The 21298-nt window shown below is 38.0% G+C and overlaps 1 protein-coding gene and 1 long non-coding RNA gene across 3 annotated transcripts in view; one reads left to right on the top strand and one right to left on the bottom strand.

The window, feature by feature from the left end:
• LOC137982626 (uncharacterized) overlaps positions 1–21298 on the bottom strand; it is a 63575-nt gene that overhangs the window by 29665 nt on the left and 12612 nt on the right. The window contains exons 6-13 of one of the 2 annotated variants that reach the window (XM_068829751.1): positions 21178–21223; positions 20588–20619; positions 20338–20404; positions 15118–15155; positions 14479–14575; positions 7897–7946; positions 7696–7831; positions 4094–4285 (exon numbers count right to left, since the gene is read on the bottom strand). In XM_068829751.1, the coding sequence (XP_068685852.1) occupies positions 4094–4285; positions 7696–7831; positions 7897–7946; positions 14479–14575; positions 15118–15155; positions 20338–20404; positions 20588–20619; positions 21178–21223 (658 nt within the window). The remainder of the gene's footprint in view (positions 1–4093; positions 4286–7695; positions 7832–7896; positions 7947–14478; positions 14576–15117; positions 15156–20337; positions 20405–20587; positions 20620–21177; positions 21224–21298) is intronic. The other variant, XM_068829752.1, reaches the window with a different exon arrangement.
• Positions 10512–11555, top strand: LOC137982627 (uncharacterized). Its single transcript, XR_011118769.1, has 2 exons — positions 10512–10870; positions 11253–11555. It is a non-coding gene; the product is annotated as an uncharacterized lncRNA (long non-coding RNA).

Consider the following 21298-nt stretch of genomic DNA (forward strand, 5'->3'; position numbering starts at 1 on the left):
AACAGAATGGGACCCTGGCATACTGCATAAAAGTAAAGTAAAGCTTTGAATATGCGATGTTTCTGTCATCATGAGAGCACTGGGAGAAAAGTTTTTGACAGCATGATACCAAAAACAACTATCAGAGACTGAAGTTTCAAGTAGTGAACATCCCAAACAAGACTTCACTTTCAGCACACAATGTGCAGCAGAGACCATGCTCTCCAACAGGGCAGGGCACCGGGCATTAATGAATGGATAAGTAGTATGGTCAGGACAGCCAAACCTGGCAAATTAAGAATCTGCTTGGATCAAAAGAGATTTGAACAAGGCTTTAAAGAGACCCCAAGTCCCAGATGCCAACACCTTAAGTGATTATACCACAGCAAGACAAAGCAAAGGTGTTCTCCACTCTGAGATGACTTTTAAAAGGCATATCATTAAAATGTTACACTCAAAGTAGTTTTTATAATATTATCATAAGAATTCACATTTGTAATTCTTAGTTAATTTTTATATCATTTTTATTATAATTTTATTCTCATTGTTTTGTTGTATATTATGTATTAATTTGATTGTAACTGAAAAGCCCATATTGGGAGTTGCAAATAAAGTATGTATGTATGTATGTATGTATGTATGTATGTATGTATGTATGTATGTATGTATGTATGTACCACAGGAAATGGTTGATCTTCCATTCGGTTTATTTAAACTCTACAGTTCTGTTTCGTGAGGAAGTGCCCTCACTCTTCGGGAGTTTTCTAACGGAATTACATTTACACTATATTTACAATGTATATCCATCGCGATTCATTGAAATTTCCTATCGAATGATTGTAGAGCACTGTTTGAGGGTTATAACTGGAATACTACATTCTATGTATGTATATATGTATGTTTTATCTTCACGTTGGTCTGGAGGCCCCCGTACGAACAGCGCAACGCTCTTGCAGCGCTGCGCAACTTCATATTTTAGGTTGCACAGTGCTTATGCGTCCTTTATGCGACGTTCATGCGTTCACCAAGCTTCACAAGCAGAATATCGAGCGCTGCAGAAAGGTTGCAATGCCTAACAACGAAAAAGCAATGGTAAAGCAGCGCTGTATATCGTTGCTTAAAAGCTGCGACTGAAAAATACTTTCGAGGAAAAGTTTGGAATGTTTAAGACCGACAAAGCAATGCTCACGCAGCGCTGTACATCGTTGCTTAAATGCTTCGACTAAAAGACCAATCGTATGTAAAAGTTTGCAGTGTTTAGCAACGTAAAAGCAACGCTTAATAAGCAGCTTTGTGCATCTTAATTTGCCTTAACGTCAGGGCTATACATGTAACTGAAAGATATCTATAATCAACGGCTGTATACGTACGTAAGGTATATCCAGTCTTGAACGTTATAAAACTTCGACAACTCAAGTCACAAATACATTCTCATTAAAATGTTGTATTCTGTCGAAAGTTGCGATTTCAAACCTCGTACTATATGGCCGGAGCTTATATATAAGCCCAACATGTTGATCGATATAAAAAGGTTTCAATGTCAAGGGAAATCGACGCCAGCAATGCACACCACGATTATTTCGCATTTTCGGTCCGAATGGAGCGATAGTTTTAGCGACCCCCTTCAGCGACCCGCGATAAGACTTACGATTGGTCACCATTGTGCCCATTGACCAATCGCGGGTCCCTAAGCGATCTTCCAACGGTTAGAGTTGTAAACAAAGCATCATTTGATGGCTCTCGAAGCAAATGTTTGCAGAGTTTGGCGGCCCTTAAATCCTTCTCAGTGTACAAGAGGCTCAAATAAAGAAGACGAATGGGTAGCGGAGGAATCGTCCGTGATCTACGTGGAATCTCGAGGAAATCGAAGCCTTGGGAACGAATTTATGGCCTTTTTTCTTGAATGATTCCGTTCGGCAACTTCGTCTCGGTGCCCAACCTTGGGAAAGAAGAGGAACCAAAAACCACCTAAATCGCTCTAAATCGACCCAGAAACCGTACCAGAATCAAATAAATATAAGACTGAAGCAAGGTAACGTGTTTTTTTTATTTTAAATCGTCAGTAATTTTCAGAACTTTGAGGAAAACCGTTTTACCGATACAAATCCTTATATTTCTACTCTCGCGTAATATAGCACTGTACGGATACTCATATATCGAGCTTGGGCTACCTATAGAGACACATGAAATGATCAGAGAACTGCAATGTATTAAATCAGAAAGCTGTGTGAACAATATCATCTTTCGTGACGGCTTTAAAGAATCCTGCTCGCATCATGATCAGTCCGCTAACGTAACAACGCAGCAGTGAAGAAGCTCTTTGCATTGGGTAGAATATTTTTGTACATTATACAGCTCATTATATAGCTTGCCTGTAACTCCTCCGCTATGCAAAATAAATTTAATTGATACTCTTGATACTTTTGCTTGTACCCATTTTTCGATTGATCGGCTTGTTGTTGGTGGCCATTAAATTAAAAGGCTTCTCAAGGTACCTTTTCTTAGACCGAGAAAACCTCTCGCATCACGCGACATCCTACCTGCAGCGTTAAAGCAACGCGAGCCATTAAAGCAGCTCTCTTGCAACACATGTGCAACGAAAGGGTCGCTAATGCATCACTGATGCAGCCACCATTCAGAAGTCCTGCAGTGCTTAGCAAACAGTCTCCTCGAGCAGCGTTGGTGAGTCGCAAAAGCAGCGCTGCTAAACGGTTGTTTGCTTCAAGTGCAGCACGTCCTGCTGCAGCGCTTAAGTGACTTTGAGATGTCTTTGAGATGTCCTACGCGCAGTCATTTTTCGAAACTCCCGCAGTGCTATCGATGCAGCCATCATGCAACCTTTCTGCAGATATAAGGGCAACGCTGGTCAGTCGCTAAAGCAGCGCTGCGTAAAGGTCGTACGTTTCGTATGGGGGAACAGAAGTAGCCCAAAACCGCCTTTTAAATACCATTATTTTGGAAGATATAGGTACGTACAATTGCTGTTTTGAGCGAGTTTAGCAGCAAAAAAAAGAAGAAGAGAGAAGTTACATGTAGATCTTCCATGTCACTGTGGTTATAGTGGATCACATTCTTTTTATGGATTATAATGGCACCGATAAAGAAGCAGTGGATGAGCATGGCAGCAACCTGAGGAAACTCCTTTAACAAGCACTTAAGGTACACCTAAAGTTGAACAAGTCGAAGACCAAGCTCAGGTAAACAGAAGTGCCCTTTATGGGTCATTTCGTCCGTCATCACTCAAGGGTTAACACCAGATACTGAAAAAGAAAGAGAGAAGTGATTCTTGCACTTAGCTGGACAATTACTGGTAAGCAATAGGCTGAGTTTGATACATCAATATTCTGGCATGGCTATGAGGCTATATGGTCAACTTTCATGGCTCAGTTCTGTTTTCTTTGTCTCACAGGTCACAAGGGCGATTTCTACACAAAATAATATTCAATTTTAACCAAAAGCCTTGCAGCCATGTATGAATATTCACATATCGAACATGGTCTATTGACCGGCTTCCAACTGTGTGGATAGCTCAATTGGCAGAGCATTGCACCAGCATCACAGAGGTCACGAGGTTGAATCCTGTTGGAGCCACATGAATTTTTCAGGTGTGTCTATAAGAAACAGTTGCTTAAATTGTCCAGCGAAGGGCAAGGATCACTTCTCTCATTTGTCTATAGCCTGCACTTCAAATATAAATTCATTTCAATCATCGAGTCCTTTACAGAAACAAATGAGCCCAACAATTTGACCTGCTCCCAACTGTGTGACTAGATTTAACCACAAAGCCTCGCTGCCATGTATGAATATTGATGTATCGAATGTGGCCTACTGACCTGCTTTCCACTGTGTAGCTTCATTGCTCAGTTGGAAGAGTACTGTACTGGAATCACAGAGGGAATGGGTTTGAATCCCTTTGGAGCCAGCTAAATTGTTCAAGTGTGTCAACAAAAGACAATATTGCTTAAATTGTCCAGCTAAGAGCAAGGATCACTTCTCTCATTTGTCTTGCTGTTTATGCTTGAAATTTGCCACCAACTTGAACCAAATTAAAAGAAATCACTTCCAAAAGCTATGTAGGTACTGGTGATCCTAAAAAATATTCTATTTTACTTACCTGATAATTCTTTTCTCTTCTCTTTCGCCACTAAGAAAATCAGTTTATCCATGTCCACACGATCCCCAAGAATGTCCATTGCCACCGAGTGTGTTTTCTTTTCTTTGCCAATATACGTAAAATTTGTTTTGCCAAGATACCGACCAGTTTGAGTCCACACAGTAACTGTCACAGGACCAGAGTCAGGGGATCCTAAGGAAAAGGTTCAAACAATCAGTTTGAGCACAAGTTAAATAGAATTGAGCACCAGTTTTCAGCATAATTGACTTGATGCTATTTTACCATTACAGTTATTTATCACAACTATTATACTTGATTTAAGGACGTTCGCGCCCATTGCTACTGCGCATCTTTACAGCACACGCAAATTCACATGCCACGTCATGCATCAAGTGCGTGCGCTAAGTACTAAAATGAACAATGATAGGGCAGATGGCCATTGCTATAGCTTTGCTTGCATTTAACGATCTTGGATCTAGTGATGTTTCTGACATCACTAACTCATCATCTTTCAATGGTAAAATTTGCAGAAAAAAATCAAAATTTCCGTCCTTAACCCCAAGCATTTGAATTTCTAGACACCACTCTTGAGGTATTTTATTTGAGAGCTGTCTTGATTTAGACATAACACTTATCAGTACTCCCGACATCATGAAAAACATAACGATCTTAGATTGAGGAAGCTTCAACGAGAGATTAATTTGAGAGTGCTTTGATTATGCACCCCATTGACGAGAATAAATTATGCAGCCGGCAGTGCTTACTATTTTTTGCAAAAGTAGGCACGCACTGCGTATGTGTGGTAGTGCAGTAACTTGACACAGTGCTTTATTCCATTACTTTCAACAAAGCTACATTTTTGCTTTCCAGAAGATTCAAGTTGTCTTTGCATACTATGTAGCTCTAATGGTACACAATACTGTTTCAAGGTATCGTAAATCATCACAGTGCCGTGGTAGATCTCTTAGGTAAATAGCCTCCTGAGAAGACATGTGGTTACTAGTTAAATACTAAACCCAGAAAAATTGAAGAAAATACAAGGGAATTGAGAACAATTGGCTTGAAGGCTGACATGCTGATAATTTCCAAGTTCCCTTCAACTTCTTTCTTGCAGCAAGTGTAAGCATGTACTCTTAGTGTCTAACAGCTTTCCACGACAAAAGTTCACTTAAATTAACCCCTGTCCAGCAGGGGTTAGTGTCTGAATGAGAGACCTCAAAATACAGGAATTGCTGTCAGAAACATATGGGACCAAAAATTCTATTTTAACGCTCAAAATGCAAACTAAGCAAGGTACAGATTTTGTTAGCCTGCTTTATGCAAAACAAATATTGATGCAAAAGTAAATAAACATTGATACACAGTTTTTAGCAAGAGCAGAGAAATTTGATTTTAATCTATCAAAACAGACATTCATCACACCAATGCGGCAGTTTGTCTGGACAGAGACTGAAGTGTTTTGCGCTTAAAAAAAAGGGAAGAAAGATAGAACTTCAAAGTGGTTGGAAATCCTTATTACACTGTATATGTAGCCTGTGTTTCTGTAACCTGCGATCAGGCTCTATTTTAGTTTCACGTGGTACGTAATGTGGAGTTGGCGAAACGAAAAATAGAGCCTGACCAAATTCCTCTTCAAAATTCCTTCCGCCCACTTTTTTTGATTGATTGACATATCCTTCATCGGCCAATCAAATTTACTTCCATTACACCAATACACGCGTGGACGGCAGATTCACGCTATTTTGTTTTGACCAGAGTTAATTACCGTGAGAGGAATATTATAAACGAATTCGAAAGTTACCGTTGGCTTTAATTTGAGAAAAACACATTTAAAGCATGGGGAATGTTTTTGACGACTATATTGCGGCAAAGGCCGGTGTAATTCTCCCTCCGAAGTTCACTGAATATGCAATCTTTTAAGCTTGACATCTTAATTTGTAATTGAGATCGATAACCTCGCATTTTGTCGTTGGACGGTTTGGCAATAGATTTTTAAAGAAAAAAAAAAGAGAAATACATCATTCCTTTAACGTGTTTGTCCATGAAGGTTTCTTTGGTGATTTTTTCGGGTAATATCTTCAGTTGCAGTGTATTTCTAGAATTGCGCGCAGTAAAATCATGATAAGTTTGGCTGTTAATTTTTTGATGGAGTACGAACAGTAAGATGGACTCGCAAAGTTTCTTTTATTGTTGTACAATTGATCTCTCTGGAAACATGCCATTTTAGTTTCTGGAGTGCGAGTTTTAAGTTAAATCAACTGGAAATATTATGAAGTGTGCAAACAAACCGTGTCATGGATAGTAAATAAATAAAGCCGTTTGATACACAGATATTCAAAACATGCATTCGTGTAACTTGCGATTTTATCAGCATCTCCTCCTGTTGATATACACGTCCCCTGTCTCATCCAGGAAACCAATATGCATCGGCTTTCATTGCCATTTGAAAGAACCAGCTATTTAGCTTTCAAAACATCAGGGAAGTTTGTGCCAAAGTACTTTCAACCCCATGGCCACAGAGCTCGACAACGGAATCGCTAATTTCACTCGTTCCAGAGATTCAAACCCGATTCTTGTCAAGTTATGAGATGTTTCCGATGGCATATCTCCATTTATACAAATAAAATCAAGTTGCACTTTCCACGGCATTCTAAGAACAAAAGGGAGCAAATTCTTTCTTACACTTATGGCGGATTAGTCTCGAGTACTTCGCGAGAGCTCCGCGCAATCACGTTGGCATTTTCACTTCCGGCGTTTCAACAGCCAATCAGATCACGAGTTTGGTCGGCCAAAATTTGGCCGACCATTCGGAATTCTTGAGAGACTTTTGGTCAGGCCCAATTTTAGCGAGCGACGACATAAGAGAACATATGGGCGAAGCTAAAAATGGGCCTGATCGCAGGTTAGTGTTTCTGTATAGGGTTCCAAGAGACAAAAAAATTATAAGTGTTGATTGAGAATTAAAAAGTTTGCCATCAGCAACAAAATTCGTGACAAGAAAACAACATAAATTTTGTGCCATGAATATAAAGTTATCATCAGTGAAAAACATTTTGGGAGATCTTTGCTACATTCAATTTTTCTATTGTACTTTTGGCTGCACAAGTAAATTGCAAAATCAAAAGCGACATCAATTTCAGCAGCCGCCAGTGATAAAGTTACCTTGCATGTTACTAACAAGTCACAAAACAAAGGATACATATTTGAGAAAATTAGACAGCAAGACACCAGGTTTTTGTTTTTGTTAGTTTGGTTTTTTTTTTCCTTTCAAGTGCAATAAAGTTTGACAAGAAATAGGCAAATTCAACACAAATTAAGATCACAATTGCCTAACTCTTGAGGTTGACCATTGTTTCTGCAAAGTCCAAAATTCACTCTCCTCACAAATTCCTGCTAATTTTGGAGCTCATTTGTTGAAATTCAAGCACACTTCCAACAGATCTGTTCATTTTTGTAATTTATGCAGGCCCATTGCAGGCACTCTTGTAAACGCTCTTACACTGACATAGTGTGTAGTGCACTACCACAAAAACCTACAGCCCGTATTCAAGGACAGCATTTAATCAGATACATTCAATACAAGCATGGTAAATTTTACTCACCAGGCACTTTCCCTTTGAAAACACAATCGTTCACCCTTGTCAACTTAGCAGTACCCACATAACCGAACTTTGCCTCTCCATGTGTGACATCTTCTAGCAAGGGCTCACGTAAATTTAACCGAAACTGATATCCACCCTAGTAAAAAAACAACCATTGTCAGAAAATGACAAAAAGACATAACAGCATAAAAAAAGAGTCACCTCAGTTCCACCTTCTGCGGGGAAGATTTCTTCAACTGATCCAAAAACCCCTGAAGACAAAATAGCAAATACATAAATAAATCATTTATTAGGTAAAAAACTTGCAGTCAGTTGAATGAATTACATGATAAGTACATCAAATATTAAATGATATAACAAAACTGGAAGACTCAGTGAGATGGAGCATTAGTTTCAATAATTATTGGGTGTTGTAAAACCAAAACCAAAGTAACTATTTTGGCCAATCAAAAAGAATGGAGACAATCCAGTAAACCAATCAAAACTTGATCGAAGTAATTACACGTAGCCAACACAAAGTGTGGGAAAATGTGCAAGGTCATGCTCTAAAATCAAGAACAATTTAGTCTCTACATGCAAGGACTGATGACAAAAGAGTTCTTGTATCTGTTCATTTTAAATACAGGGTTGTCATTGAGACGCAACTGTCGTGTAACAAAATGCTCGGAATGAAATAAATGTATGTTTGAAGTACAGGTTATAGACCGAAGATAGAAGTGATCCTTGCACTTACTGGACAATTTAAGCAATAATATTATAATTGTCACTTTATAGCCACCTGAAAAATTCAGGGTTCGAATCCCTAGAGTAAGACCAAGAACCCAGATTCCTTGCAGTGGGAACGGGATGAATGTCAGAGTTACCCACACGGATACTGGTGATGTCAACCTTTTAAACAACAAGTGAACCTGCTCCCAACTGAGTGGCTTCATAGCTCAGTTGGTTGATCATTGCACTGGCATTGTAAAGGTCACGGGTTTGGATCCCGTTGAAGCTGCCTGAATTTGTCAATTGTGTATAGTAAAGTGACTATTACTTAATTGTCCCGTTATATGCAAGGATCACTGCTATCTTCCAAAATGCTCTGACTTGTTGTTGGGGAAGGAGGGTGGCAGCTTGTGATCTTTGTTGTTAACAATTTCCTTAAATAAATTGAAGAAGAGTTTTTCACACCTGGCTGCCAGGGTGATAACTGCTGTTTCAAGTACCTTCCAGTGTAGGTTAATTGAGAGAAAACAATCCTCATTATGCACCACTAAATTCACTTAGGGCGCGTTCGATTGGCCGTATTCCCGAATAGGAATACATGGAATAGAAGTTAGAAATCCTTCGTTTTTGCGGAGATTTCTTGTTAATATTGTCTAACGTTTGCTAAAATGCTATTTTAAAGTAAAATAGCTTTATTATCCTTGTTACTGCAAAATGCCACACGTAGTGTTTTAAATCATCACTCCACGTATTCTTATTCCGGAATAAGGTCAATCGAACGCACCCTTAATCTCACCACAGGTAGCCAGAGAGGCTACTGTGAAACACCTGGCAAAATTGGCAGAACTCGTCCAAACTGAAACCCATCAACCTCAAGCATACTACCATTTGCGTTCATTCTTGAAGTGTGACAAATTTTGCGCGTAGTTTTACTTTTCAAATGTTAGTGCTTTAGTCTCCTACCTGTCAAGTTTGGCCAATGAAACGTTTGTGGCCAGGCCATGAAATTGAGAACGTTTCTGGCACCAAACGATCATGTTTTGTTCAAGTGCTGTGCATGTTTTCAAGCTTCACATTAAGTGTAGGCAGGTTAATGCCCGAAGCAACTATGGAGTCAGAAATGCAAGTGCAAGTTGAAATTGGTCACACCAGAAGGTTTTTCTCATGAATCCGCCAAAAACTGTTGACGAGTTGAACAATGCCATAACGAGTAATACTCGTAAGCTGCATTTTTGAACGTTTGGGACACTGTATGAAAATGACGAAGGAGAGTATGTAGGTTTGAATAACAATCCAATTAGCCTGAGAATTGCCATTCCCTTGCAAAATGAATTTCAAGCTTTCTGTTAGGTTCTGGAAATTTCTGGAAATTTCTAGAATGTGACAGCTTTATTCCAGAATCAAATTCCAGCTTTTATTCCAGAAATTGTTTTCAAGTTTTTGCAAGTTTTGGGTTCTTTCAAAAGCTGGAAATAGCTTGAATTTGATACATCTATCAGGTGCTGCCAGAAAATGACAGTTTTTTCCAGTCTTCATTTCTTGCAGGAAACTGGAAATAAACTCAGCAATAGTCTACAGCTTGTTAACAATTTTAACATTTCTCAAATGAAATAAATTTATAGTTTATTCTATAAATTCAACTCTTTTCAGATAAAAAGTTAAAGAAATGTTTAGCATGCAGTTTCTTATTATGTATAAAATTTAAGAAGAAAATTCCCTTGTAGAACCAGACATATGTGAAGGCTATGTAAAGTTTATCATATAACTATGTTGAGCTATATAAAGGCTATTTACTGCTCCTTACGTGCTATGTAATAACTATGTAACTTGCTACATTACATAGTTCAGTCTGTGTAAAGCATAATATTATGCCATTAATATTGCAATACTATTTAAAGGTCACATAGCTCTCTGAAATATAGCTTATGAATGTGAATGTGATATCTTTCGAGTTAATACATTTACTTAGCTTACGCAATGTCCTTTAAAGGCTCCAAACTTTGAAAATAAAAGCACTCTGTACACGGAGAAATAAAAAAGAAAGCTTTTATTCCGATGTATTCAATACATGTAGATTGTGAGAAAAACCAATGAACGGATTACCTTGTTTGATGCTCTCTGAGTCTCATAATCGGCCTTATTCCAAAAGGAACATGATGCATTACTCTCGAAAATTAAACACTCCAAGTCAGCACTTAATCCGTTCAATGAACTCCAGTATCTTTCAAATCTTGCTCCTTGTCATCTTCCGCCATCTTGGATAACACGTGAGAGACCGGACTGGGAACTAGTGAGTCCTTTTCGTTTTGGTCAGCAGTCAGGAGTAACCAGTCCAGCTCTTACAGGTTTCGCGCGGTTGAAACGTTTCATCTACGATCACGCTTTTGTGGTGACGATTTTTTTGTTAGTTTTACTCTTTAAATGCTGATCCAGGCAAGGAAATGCTTACAACAACTCAAGTAAAAAGGTAAGCGTTAACGTGAAGCGAATAACATTTGATTTGATGCCTTATTGTCTTCAAAATGACGAACGATTTACATGCATGTAGAATTCACATTTTCACACCATCGAGTCAATTTGTGAAGCAAGGAGACTCAACTTGGCTTAAGCAAATTACATGATTGTATACGATTGACAATTGATTCCTTCTTGTAAAACACTAATTTCTGTCACTTTACTATGGTAATCAATGCAGAAAATGCCTGAGAAAGCTATTATGGACGTTTGTAAGTAGAGACCCAAACTTATGAGTCTACTCTTCACACACTTTTAATTGTAATAGAAATTATCAGCGATTTAGAGGAACCACTACATGCATCATTGAAGTAAATGTACTGTATTTTTTTTAGTTGCCATGAAAGAGTATGAAGAGACACTTCTGAAAAAAATTCTTTGATGGGACAGCAGGGAACGGTCCTTTACAGCAGACAAAAATGCTTGTAGCAGCCAATTCTGTCTCCTTAACCAGTTATGGTTTGATGTATTTGGGGATCCCTCTTTGCAGACTTCTATATACATGTAGTTCTGTGGTTTATCTGAAATATTTTAAAGCTTTTTTTGTTTTTAAATGTAAAACAAGAACCCATTGTAAAGATTTTGGCATGAATTAAATGTTTAGGTTCATGCAATAAAAAAATATAACCGCTTTCAAATCTGTCGTCTATTTTTTTTGTCTGTGAGCTATGGTAGTATCTGTTAATAGCTTGCCTACAATCGATTTTTTGTAGTTTCCAGCACATTTCTGATTTGCTGGAATATTATTTTATAGGAGCAGGATAATTATGTATGTGTTGTGTATTTTCTGTTTTGAATCTATGTAGAAACTATGTTGAAACTATTTTTATCTTTGGACACAAAAACCCCATAACATACTTTTACATAATTATGCTATGTAAAGGTTCCATTTCACTAGCTAAAACATGATGCCTGTTTTTGTTGTGCATAATTGACTGCTTAGAATAAGAAGCTTAGTAAAGTTACTTGTGATAAATTTAAAAAGTTACCAATGGCTGAATTGCCTTCAAGGAATAAAATTAAGTGCTTGGAAAAGGCAGAGGAAAATCATGAAACACTGGAATATCCTTGAAAAAAGCTGGAAAATTAATACATGATCTTCACATGCTTTCATTTAATAGCATGCAGGAATTTTCTAGAAAAATCTAGAAAGCAGAATTTGTAACTAACTGGAAAAAGCTGGAAAAAACCTGATTTGATCCCAGATTATGATTTCTGGAATAAAGCTGGCAATTTCTTTCCTCATTAGCTCATTAGCATGTTTCATTAACATTCTAGAATTTTCTAGAATTTTCCAGAAAAGGAAACTGGTAAATTCTAGGAATTTCTAGAAATATTTTCTGTCATATTCTAAGAAAAATTCTGGAAATAACCAGAATATTCCAGATTTGTTTTGCAAGGGTCATTTCCACATCAAACCTAATCGTAGAAACAGACATTCAGCAACTCAAGCAAAGAGTATTCAAGGGCTCTTCACCTTGTGAAAACAAAACCTGTTGAGAGAGCTGACCCATCTAGTCAATCTAGCTCTACTGAAGGACACGCCACAGCCCGGGTCTCTCTGAAGAGAAATATCCTCAATTGCATTGATAGTGGTGAGCAAGCTTCCACAACGACAACAGAAATCATTGAAATGCTTACAGATGACAATGAAAAGCCTTTATGCAAAGAAAGAACTCCTATTGAAAGGTATGCCATAAACACTAAAGCTAGAATAGAACAAAAAAGGTCCCAGATTCAACAACTATGCAAGAAAGTACATGAAACTGAATGAAACTAGTAAGAGTTACCAGTGGGTCTGATCCACGAGATGGAAATATTTGCAGAAATTGCCATTTGCATTTAGAAAACTGTGCGTGTAGGTGCGAGTGTGGGAAATGCTCCTCTGTCTTCCAGTATGGAGAGGAAAAATTTCATCCTGGTGAACTCAACATGAAAGAAATGCATTGTCAAATCGAGAGACATCAAAGTGAGCTTAACAAGTTAGTCAAAGAGTTTGAAAGTAAAAAAAGTTCCATAGAAAGAATGAAAGACAAAGTAAAAACCACATTGAAAGTGACTTGTTCCAAGTGAACAAAGTGGCATACCTTGTAAAAGGCAACAAAAACTGGTCATTATTACGAAAACATGTTTTCCTCATGGAGGAATACTGCAAGAAGAACTTTAGAGGAAAGATACCCCGAAAACAAGACATCGGAAATATTTTAGAGAAAGCTGTTACCGACAATAATTTGGGTTATCTTGCATTTTCTAGGTCAAAGCGGAGCAGCAGCCGCAAGCATGAAAATCCAGCAAAGCCGTCCCTTGAGTGACATATGGTATAGAATTCCCCAGTAGTACACATGCATGTAGCAGTTCTAGTGCTGAGAAGCTTCCTTCACAAATTTTGTATACTGCTCCAAGAAATAAGGGGGAGGAGGCCCAGCAGTTAGCAATGGTCATCAGGGAAAGCCTGTGGGAAGAGTCTACAGGTGAAAATAGCGTAAACACAAGTTACCCTTATGACTTCTTGTCACCTCCACATCCAGCAGTTTTTCCTTCAGGTGTCCATTTCCCTGAAGCAGTAGGTGTAGTGGGTTACCCACCCACAAGCATGTATCCTCCCTATAGCACATGTACTGCAACCTGTACTACAAGTATTAACAGTACGGAAATGGTAGAATTCAACATGTCCATTACTACTAGTAAACGAGAGTCGAGTGATACTTGTGAATATCAGCAGCATCTTTATTGTTAAACTTATCAGCAAATCGTCTTAGCTGAACTGAAGACATTATAATATTTTCACACTGTAATGATAAACACAACAGAAAAATAATTTTTGAATTTACATCTTTTCTGCAAAATTCATCAGTCGAGTTGTTGTTGACAAATTTCATGTTGAGTTAATTATTTGAGTCAAGCAAATGAACTTGCATGTACACACCACCCGTTGAAAAACAGCCACACTTCAAGGACAGATGCAAATGGTAGTAAATAGCTGGATATCTCATAAAACAAGTCAGTATTTCTTTGGATTCAACTGGAGGATATCAGCAAATTAATATTCCTTGAGCACCCAATCAGGAAGATCATCTGAATCTCCCAGATTGGAATCGAAGGCATGCTCACAGCTTAGGGAGCGTTCACAAAAACTTGTTGGGGGGAGGTTACTGATGAGAAATCATTTATTATCTAAAAAATTTGGAGGACCCCTACTTGCTGCATGAAACATTTTCAGGGATCCCCTTTCAGGACCCCTAAAATCTGAGACACCCCAACCTACCTCATGGCTACAAACCAATACATGATGACGAAGTCAGAAGAACGAGCGAAACAAATTAAGGCAAAAACAGAAAAACACCTTCATGCATATTAACAACTTGTTATTAATATAAATCTAGACCACAGCAAGAGGATCAGGTGGTCTACAGTATATAGTATACAGTAGAAGCACCTGTGACAGACAATAGAGGCCGTGCACAAAATAATTAGGACCATCACATCTTTGATCTCTTAATTGGTACAAAAAATATGGTTAGGGCGAGAGCAAAACCTTATTGCAAAAAATAAAACACTTGCCACCTGAATAATGGTCACCATATTGATGCAGTGGTACTGTTCTGAGATCAGACCCACTAGGCACTGAAGGGCCGTCAGAGGTTTCATTGAGGTTTGTCTGTTAAAATCGAGGAAGTGAATTAGCTTGTGATCAGTGTACTGAAAAATTAATTAAGCATCTTTATTTTCAAAATTCCATATGCAGAATCCACAAAATTTTGAATCAAGAATATACAAATGAAATTTTAGTAAAGCAATAAAAATGAATTAAAAACCTTTAAGAATAGTTGAAATCAAAACCTGACACCCAGAATAAGCTCATGCTTTACAAGTTTCTACAGTAGTATTAAAAATCTTTTTATTAATGCTCTCCTTAAAAACAGCACATTTACATAAAATAAGCCAGGCAAGATGTGTCTCTGAGTAAAACAATAACTCTACACAGTGTGGTCTAGGAAAAAACCAAAAACTCCTTTGTGGACAAGAAACACATGCAGTGCTTGCAACTGGTAAGCAAAAAAAAAATTGTGATCTTTGAGGACCTCGTCACAGTGCAATTTGAGGGCCACATAAACTGATGGGCCATAAAGCTGACTACGTTTATTTGCATTCTGCTATTTGGTGTGACCCCTGTAAATAACCAGTTTAAGGACTTATTACCTCAACTGACCCTGATGGGTGTGTATGCCTTTGAGCCACTACAATTGAAAATAAATTAAATCATTCATACGTAATTGATAACCACATTATAAACTTCACAGTGCGTAGAGACAAGTTTCAAAATGATATGATACCAAAATAACATCAACAAATAATTGTTAAACATGGCCTTAAAATCATTGGCCTTTAAACTACTGGTATTCCCTTCTTGCTTGCCAGTTATAACAAAATAATATTATTGTGCATCCTAAGAACACCTGGTCACTGTTGCATGAAACTGCCATGGCCAAATGTTTGACATTAAATCCAGTCGCAATATTGCGACAATAATATACATGGGTGACAAATTACTCCTTATTTTTGTCGTGAAATTTCAGCATTAATTTATAATTTCACATGTGAAATTACAATGTTGCCATGGCAACTTTTTCTACAGTGCCAAAATTGCGTCCAGGTTTAAAAATGTTACAGATTCCGATGTAATGTGTCCAGACAAAAGTTTGCCCAACCACTCAGTCTGGAAAACTGTGGCCAGGAAGCTTTATAAAAGCCAGTGAATCGCACTAACTGGCCAGCGTGGGGTACCAATACAATAAAAAAAAACAAAAAAACCTAGCGTCTTATGAACGTAATTTCTCACCCACGATATTACAATAATTAATAGCTAATCACAAGGTATACTCATGAAATTATTTGATTTTGGACAAAACCCGCATGAACTTATTCCCTGATTTCACTCATCACCATTTGATTACCCAAAATAATTATATAGCTGCATCAAAATCCAATATTGCCAACAGATGGATTTTTTATTAATTTTTGCCAACTGTCCAAATTTAAAATAAATTGGATAGTTTTTGCCGGAACGTTTCCTTCAGCTTTGAACAAACCGTCCAATTGGAGGAAAATCTGGATAAATAAATGAAAATCAAGATAAATATAAATGAACCAAATATTGGCCAATCAGGTTACAGCTATTATCACTGCTTTCAAACATCAGCGAGCAATCATCGCTCACAGAGGTTTGTTTTGTGTTGATAATGGCCGAATTTCCCGACTTTTCTCTCCACCTTTTTGACGACTCAGAGTTTCAAATGGAGTCTTCAGCTAGGTTTCGAGAGATAGATGCTACTGATTTACTCGAGATGAGGGAGAATAATCAGAACAAGAATACCCAAAGAAGCACAAAAAATTGGGTTAAAGTGTTTGACCTGTGGCGTGCTGAGAGAAGCGAAGTGAGAAAGCTTGAGGCAGGGATCCACATTCGCAGTCGTCCGGTCGTCCCAGACAACTTAAAACCCGTTCGGACGAGTATAATAGCTCCAAAGGTCGTCCGTTGGACGAGTGAAGTTAAAATTAATGTTTTTTCACGAATGTCATCAAGAGCTATAATATAGACAGACTCTGCTTTCGTTCTGATTGCTTTTCATTCAATGGAAACTTCCAGAAAATAAGGAACAAACATGCAGCTTTCCTCAGTCATTGGGCGCCATCATTGACCATGCGGTATTTTCCATGAAACGATTGCAGGCTCAATTTTCATGTATCTTAGGGAAAAGAGCAAAGGGTGACTTGTGGTCTCAGCTGATAATGTGGGGTCACTTACAAGGTGTTCCGGCAAAAAGGAAAACAAGTGGAGGAGAACCTGCTGCTTAAGAACTGGAAAACAACATCTTGGTAGCATATAAAAGGAAGACACTAGACAGGAACGTCGAAAATTTTGGGTCGTTGAATCGTAACTTTGTAAGCAACATTCAAGTACATTTTGTCGTGGCAGATATGGACCACTGTAAATCGGGTTCCCACGGTGCAAATAACATAACACTCCAGAGTCAAGATTCGTAATTTATGACGAGAGTGTAAAATAAAATGGGAATGCTCAAGTTACAAGTAATTTTATTGACCATTTTCTATACAGTATTATACTTCCGCATTTTTGCCCAGGCAACCCAAAATTTGTCTGGGCAAGTATGTCATAAGACGTACTTGCCCGGCTGACAACTTTGATAAAAATGAATATGGATCCCTGTTGAGGAGATTCCCAAACTCGAGCTTGACGACGTTCTTTGGATGCTGTATAATTAATAGGTAACAGGACTACATGCTTGTCCAATTTGGAAATAATTGGATTGAAAAAATTCCTCGGACTGCCAAATTGGACTTGGCCTACAGCCTCGTCCAATTTTGGCTGTCCTCAGAATTTTTCTCATCCAATTATTTCCAAATTGGACAGCATGTAGTCCTATTACATGTACATATCACACAACACACATCTCTCTCTAAAAAACATTATTCTTCATGAAATTTTATGAAATTTCAAGTACCGTATGTCATTCCATTGTGTGAACAATTTTAAGCATTCTAAATTTCGATATTTTGATCCTCAATTCCTCACATTTGAAAAGACCGCGGCTAGCCATCAATGACAGATATTGACTAACACTACTATAATTATAACTCAACAAAGTTGCAAAAATTAAGCAGAATAGACTTCTTTCATAATGGCGGCCAAATAAAATATTCTTTTGTTTTAATTCTAATAACCCGTACGAAAATTTGTGGCCTGAATGAGCGAGATTCAGGCCCGATTCGGGCCATAAAGCTGTTTTTAAGGCAAGAACTGAGCGAGACAAAGCAAGACAACCATTTTGTCGCGCTTGTGCGACTGAGCCAGACATTAGTTTGGTTCGATTATCGCCGATAGTGTGGCGTGAGTGAGCGAGAAACAGTGAAACCCCAGTTTATTCATTTATGCCGCAGTAACAAGACATTTGTCACGCTGTATTATCGGCGAAACTCAGGCTACTCACTTGTTATTCGATACATAAGTGCTCCCTACTTGTTATTTGATAAGAAAAGATTAGTAGAAATAGATCAGGGAGTACTCAAAAATGCAAATCAGTTACTTAAATCTGGCTGTCGTTCTAAATGTATTATATTATTTGCTGCATTTCTGTACGTGTAGTCCGTCCCCGGGTAAAAAGTGAGCAAACCATTTTTTATCTCTCTGAATTTTGAGCTAAAATACGTATATGGCTGGATATTTTTTCCAAGTGATACATTTAGCGTGATACCCACCCGCATCCGGAGAGGTAAGTTCAAATAGCTTAGCACGTTCAGGAGAAGCAATCTACATGTACATGTAGCTACCTCAAGACAGCATTATCCTGCTTGCCCAAAACGGAGAATAATTTTTTAATGATAGGAATTGCTTGTCGCTGGACGGAAAACCTTTAATAGGGAAGAGCAATGTTTGAGTTTTGGCTATCGATAATTAAATATTTGTAACCGCTTTTGGCGCGCGTTTCAGTTTAACGTAACTGTGCATTTCCCCAAACATCTGAATCTCTACACAGATGCAGAGCTTTTTCTTCCCATTTAGGACAGTAATCAACCAGATCAAAACAGCATTTATTTGCTCTAATTAATATTGCTGGAAACAATTTTGTCTTTTATGAAATAGATTTTAAACAATGTATGAAGATTTAAAATAAATGAGAAACTAGAAACGACCTCGCTATCTGATCACAGATCACTGTGGAAACCTGGCTACTAACATGCCTACCTTATTATGGACACTTTGAATGACTTCAGTCGCATTTTGTTCCATGCTAAAAGCTGGTACATTCTTTTTATTTAAGTTACCTTAAACTGAAACATGTTTCTGTCTTACATGACTGCCCACGCAATGATGACAAGGGTCATGTTTACTGCAGTTGGTCTCGGTCGAGGATCGTTCGCTTACTTATTGGCACGGAAACTAAAGATAGTATCTTTCGAATAAGGATAAACTCAGTCTGTTAACCCTTTGGTTGTAACCACTAAAAATGTGATACAAGAATTATTTTGTCGATACACATTTGTTATTTTGCTTCCAGTATCAAAACAAGTCCACAATGTCGCCGTAAGTCACGCAAACAAAAAACAGTGGTACTGTCTATTGGGGTGGGGGGAGTGGCAGGCAGGGGATTTTCTAGTTTATAATTTATAATGGCACTATTAAAGTAGGCATAGTTTCAATTATGGCCTATTTTGTTTCTGTTTATACTGATTTCAATGTTTCTTATAAATAATGCGTCAAAGTACCAGGATAGCGCGATGTACCCTCACCCCCTGACAGATGATACTTCATATCCTCATTGTAATAAGCTGAGAAATAAGCTTGTGAGGCAGATAAATACGGAGAAACTTATGTCTTACATGTAAAACTCTTCAGTCCCCTATCAGGCATCATAATAAAATTGATCATCTACGGGCATCCGTTTACTGTTTGCGTGACTTACGGCTAAATTGTGGACTTGTTTTGAAACTGGAAGATGTGTGCTGACAGAAGAATGCGTGTATCACATTTTTAGTGGTTACAACCAAAACATGGACTCTTGCTATAACCAAAGGTTTAACAGACAGAGTTTCTCGTTCTCCAAAAGACCCTATCTTTAGTTTCCGTGCCAATAAATGCCACTTTTTTTTCTGTCGCGCAAGGTCGCACAACATTCAAGCTTCTCATGGCGTTGTGTCTGTTTAAACTTAATCGTGTGAGGAAACAACATACATGTACAGCGCCCAAATCTTTGAGTAGCGGTAAGTTTTCCCGGGTTTCTTTGCCGTAATTACCGCTATTAACAAAGGGTCTTAGTTTTCGTACGAAAACTAAGAGCAGGGTTGTAGTTTTCGTAATACGAAAGCTAAGACCAGGTCTTAGGTCTTAGTTTTCGTAACACCCGAAATTATAAGCCATAAACTAACGTCACGCACATAAAAATGTATTGTTCATTAGCGTGATTTTTGTTTTTTTATGGACCTGAATCTCGCCCGTTTATCGCTCAGAATATCGTCCAAATGTCAGAGTAGTACAAATGTCCCGCTCCATTCTCGCTTATTTATCGTTCAATTTTTATCGCTCCTGTCAGGCTGATTATCGTCAGGCTCTGTATTGCTCATCAGCGAGACTTTTTATGGCCCAAATCTCGCCCGCGTCTCGCCCAGAATTTTCGTACGGGAAGCCTTTCTTAGCCTTGCTACAACGACCAAATTTCAAAAGAATTTTTGTTTCAAAATGAGGGCAGTAGGTCTTATTAACATAACGACAAAAGAATACAAAAGTGGTCGCCATTTATGAAAGTGGTCTACAAGAGGGTCTGAGGCCTGAATTTCATGAAACCTGCACTCTAGTACCAAATACAGGAACCCTTGTGACGAAAAAAAAGAAAACAATAATACCTCCTGAATAATCTTGAAATATGGTGTTGACACCAGCAGCTGCTGTTGTAGTGCCATTCCAGTCTGTCTATTAAGTGAGAAAAAGAAAATAAACCAAGTCAAAATGTTACAAGATAATCCTTTTAAATTAATTGGTAAGCACCCATCTTGAGGATTGGAGGATTAAAATTAGCTTTGCAACTCAACGCAATTCACAACTTGCATAGCGTTGCAATGACTTGTTTTCGAATAATAATAAATTGGTACTCACCCCTACTTGCCTAATTTGCTCAACTGTGCTCTCTGTTGAATAAGCAGACATAAGCTTTTATTATTTTGGGATTAATGTGTTTGTTTTGATTATGGTACAAGCCCACTCAAATAACTACATGTATAGGTTGACAACCACATAAAATAGACTTGGATCATAAACAACTAATGAGAGGGCACCCAAATGGCTGACAAGAAAAGGATTGAAACCTTAAATTAGATAGGAAAACTGTTGAGAAAGAAATTCAAATCTACTGAACCAAAAAAATGCCATTGAGATTCGCAATAGGCCTAAAAATAACAGTTAGATTTTGACATCAGAAGCAGTGGCAATGTCGCTGTCATTATGTGGTAGTTTAAGGTATTGCTTTCAGACTGAAACTGGGCTGAGGAGATCTTTCTACTTTCTAGCACTCAAGGTCCTTGTACTCTCTGTTCTAGTCACCCATTTGCTATGTGTACACATCCCCAAGCCTTTGGCCTTGTCAGATTAATGGTAGCGCCCTCCTTGATCAACATGATGCCTTAATTATTATTACAGTACACTCTGTCTTATCCAATAATGGGCCTATTCACTGTATCTGTATTCACCTGTCACTTCCATAGGAGACTGATCATTGACAATAGTCAACTGAGACTAAACAAAAAAACAATGAAAAAAGTTGTTTACCAAAAGTTTTTTATTCAGTAAAATGCATTCCAACAAAACCCA

The sequence above is a fragment of the Montipora foliosa genome, chromosome 13 (assembly GCF_036669935.1).
Source record: "Montipora foliosa isolate CH-2021 chromosome 13, ASM3666993v2, whole genome shotgun sequence".
NCBI classification, from domain to species: Eukaryota; Metazoa; Cnidaria; class Anthozoa; order Scleractinia; family Acroporidae; genus Montipora; species Montipora foliosa.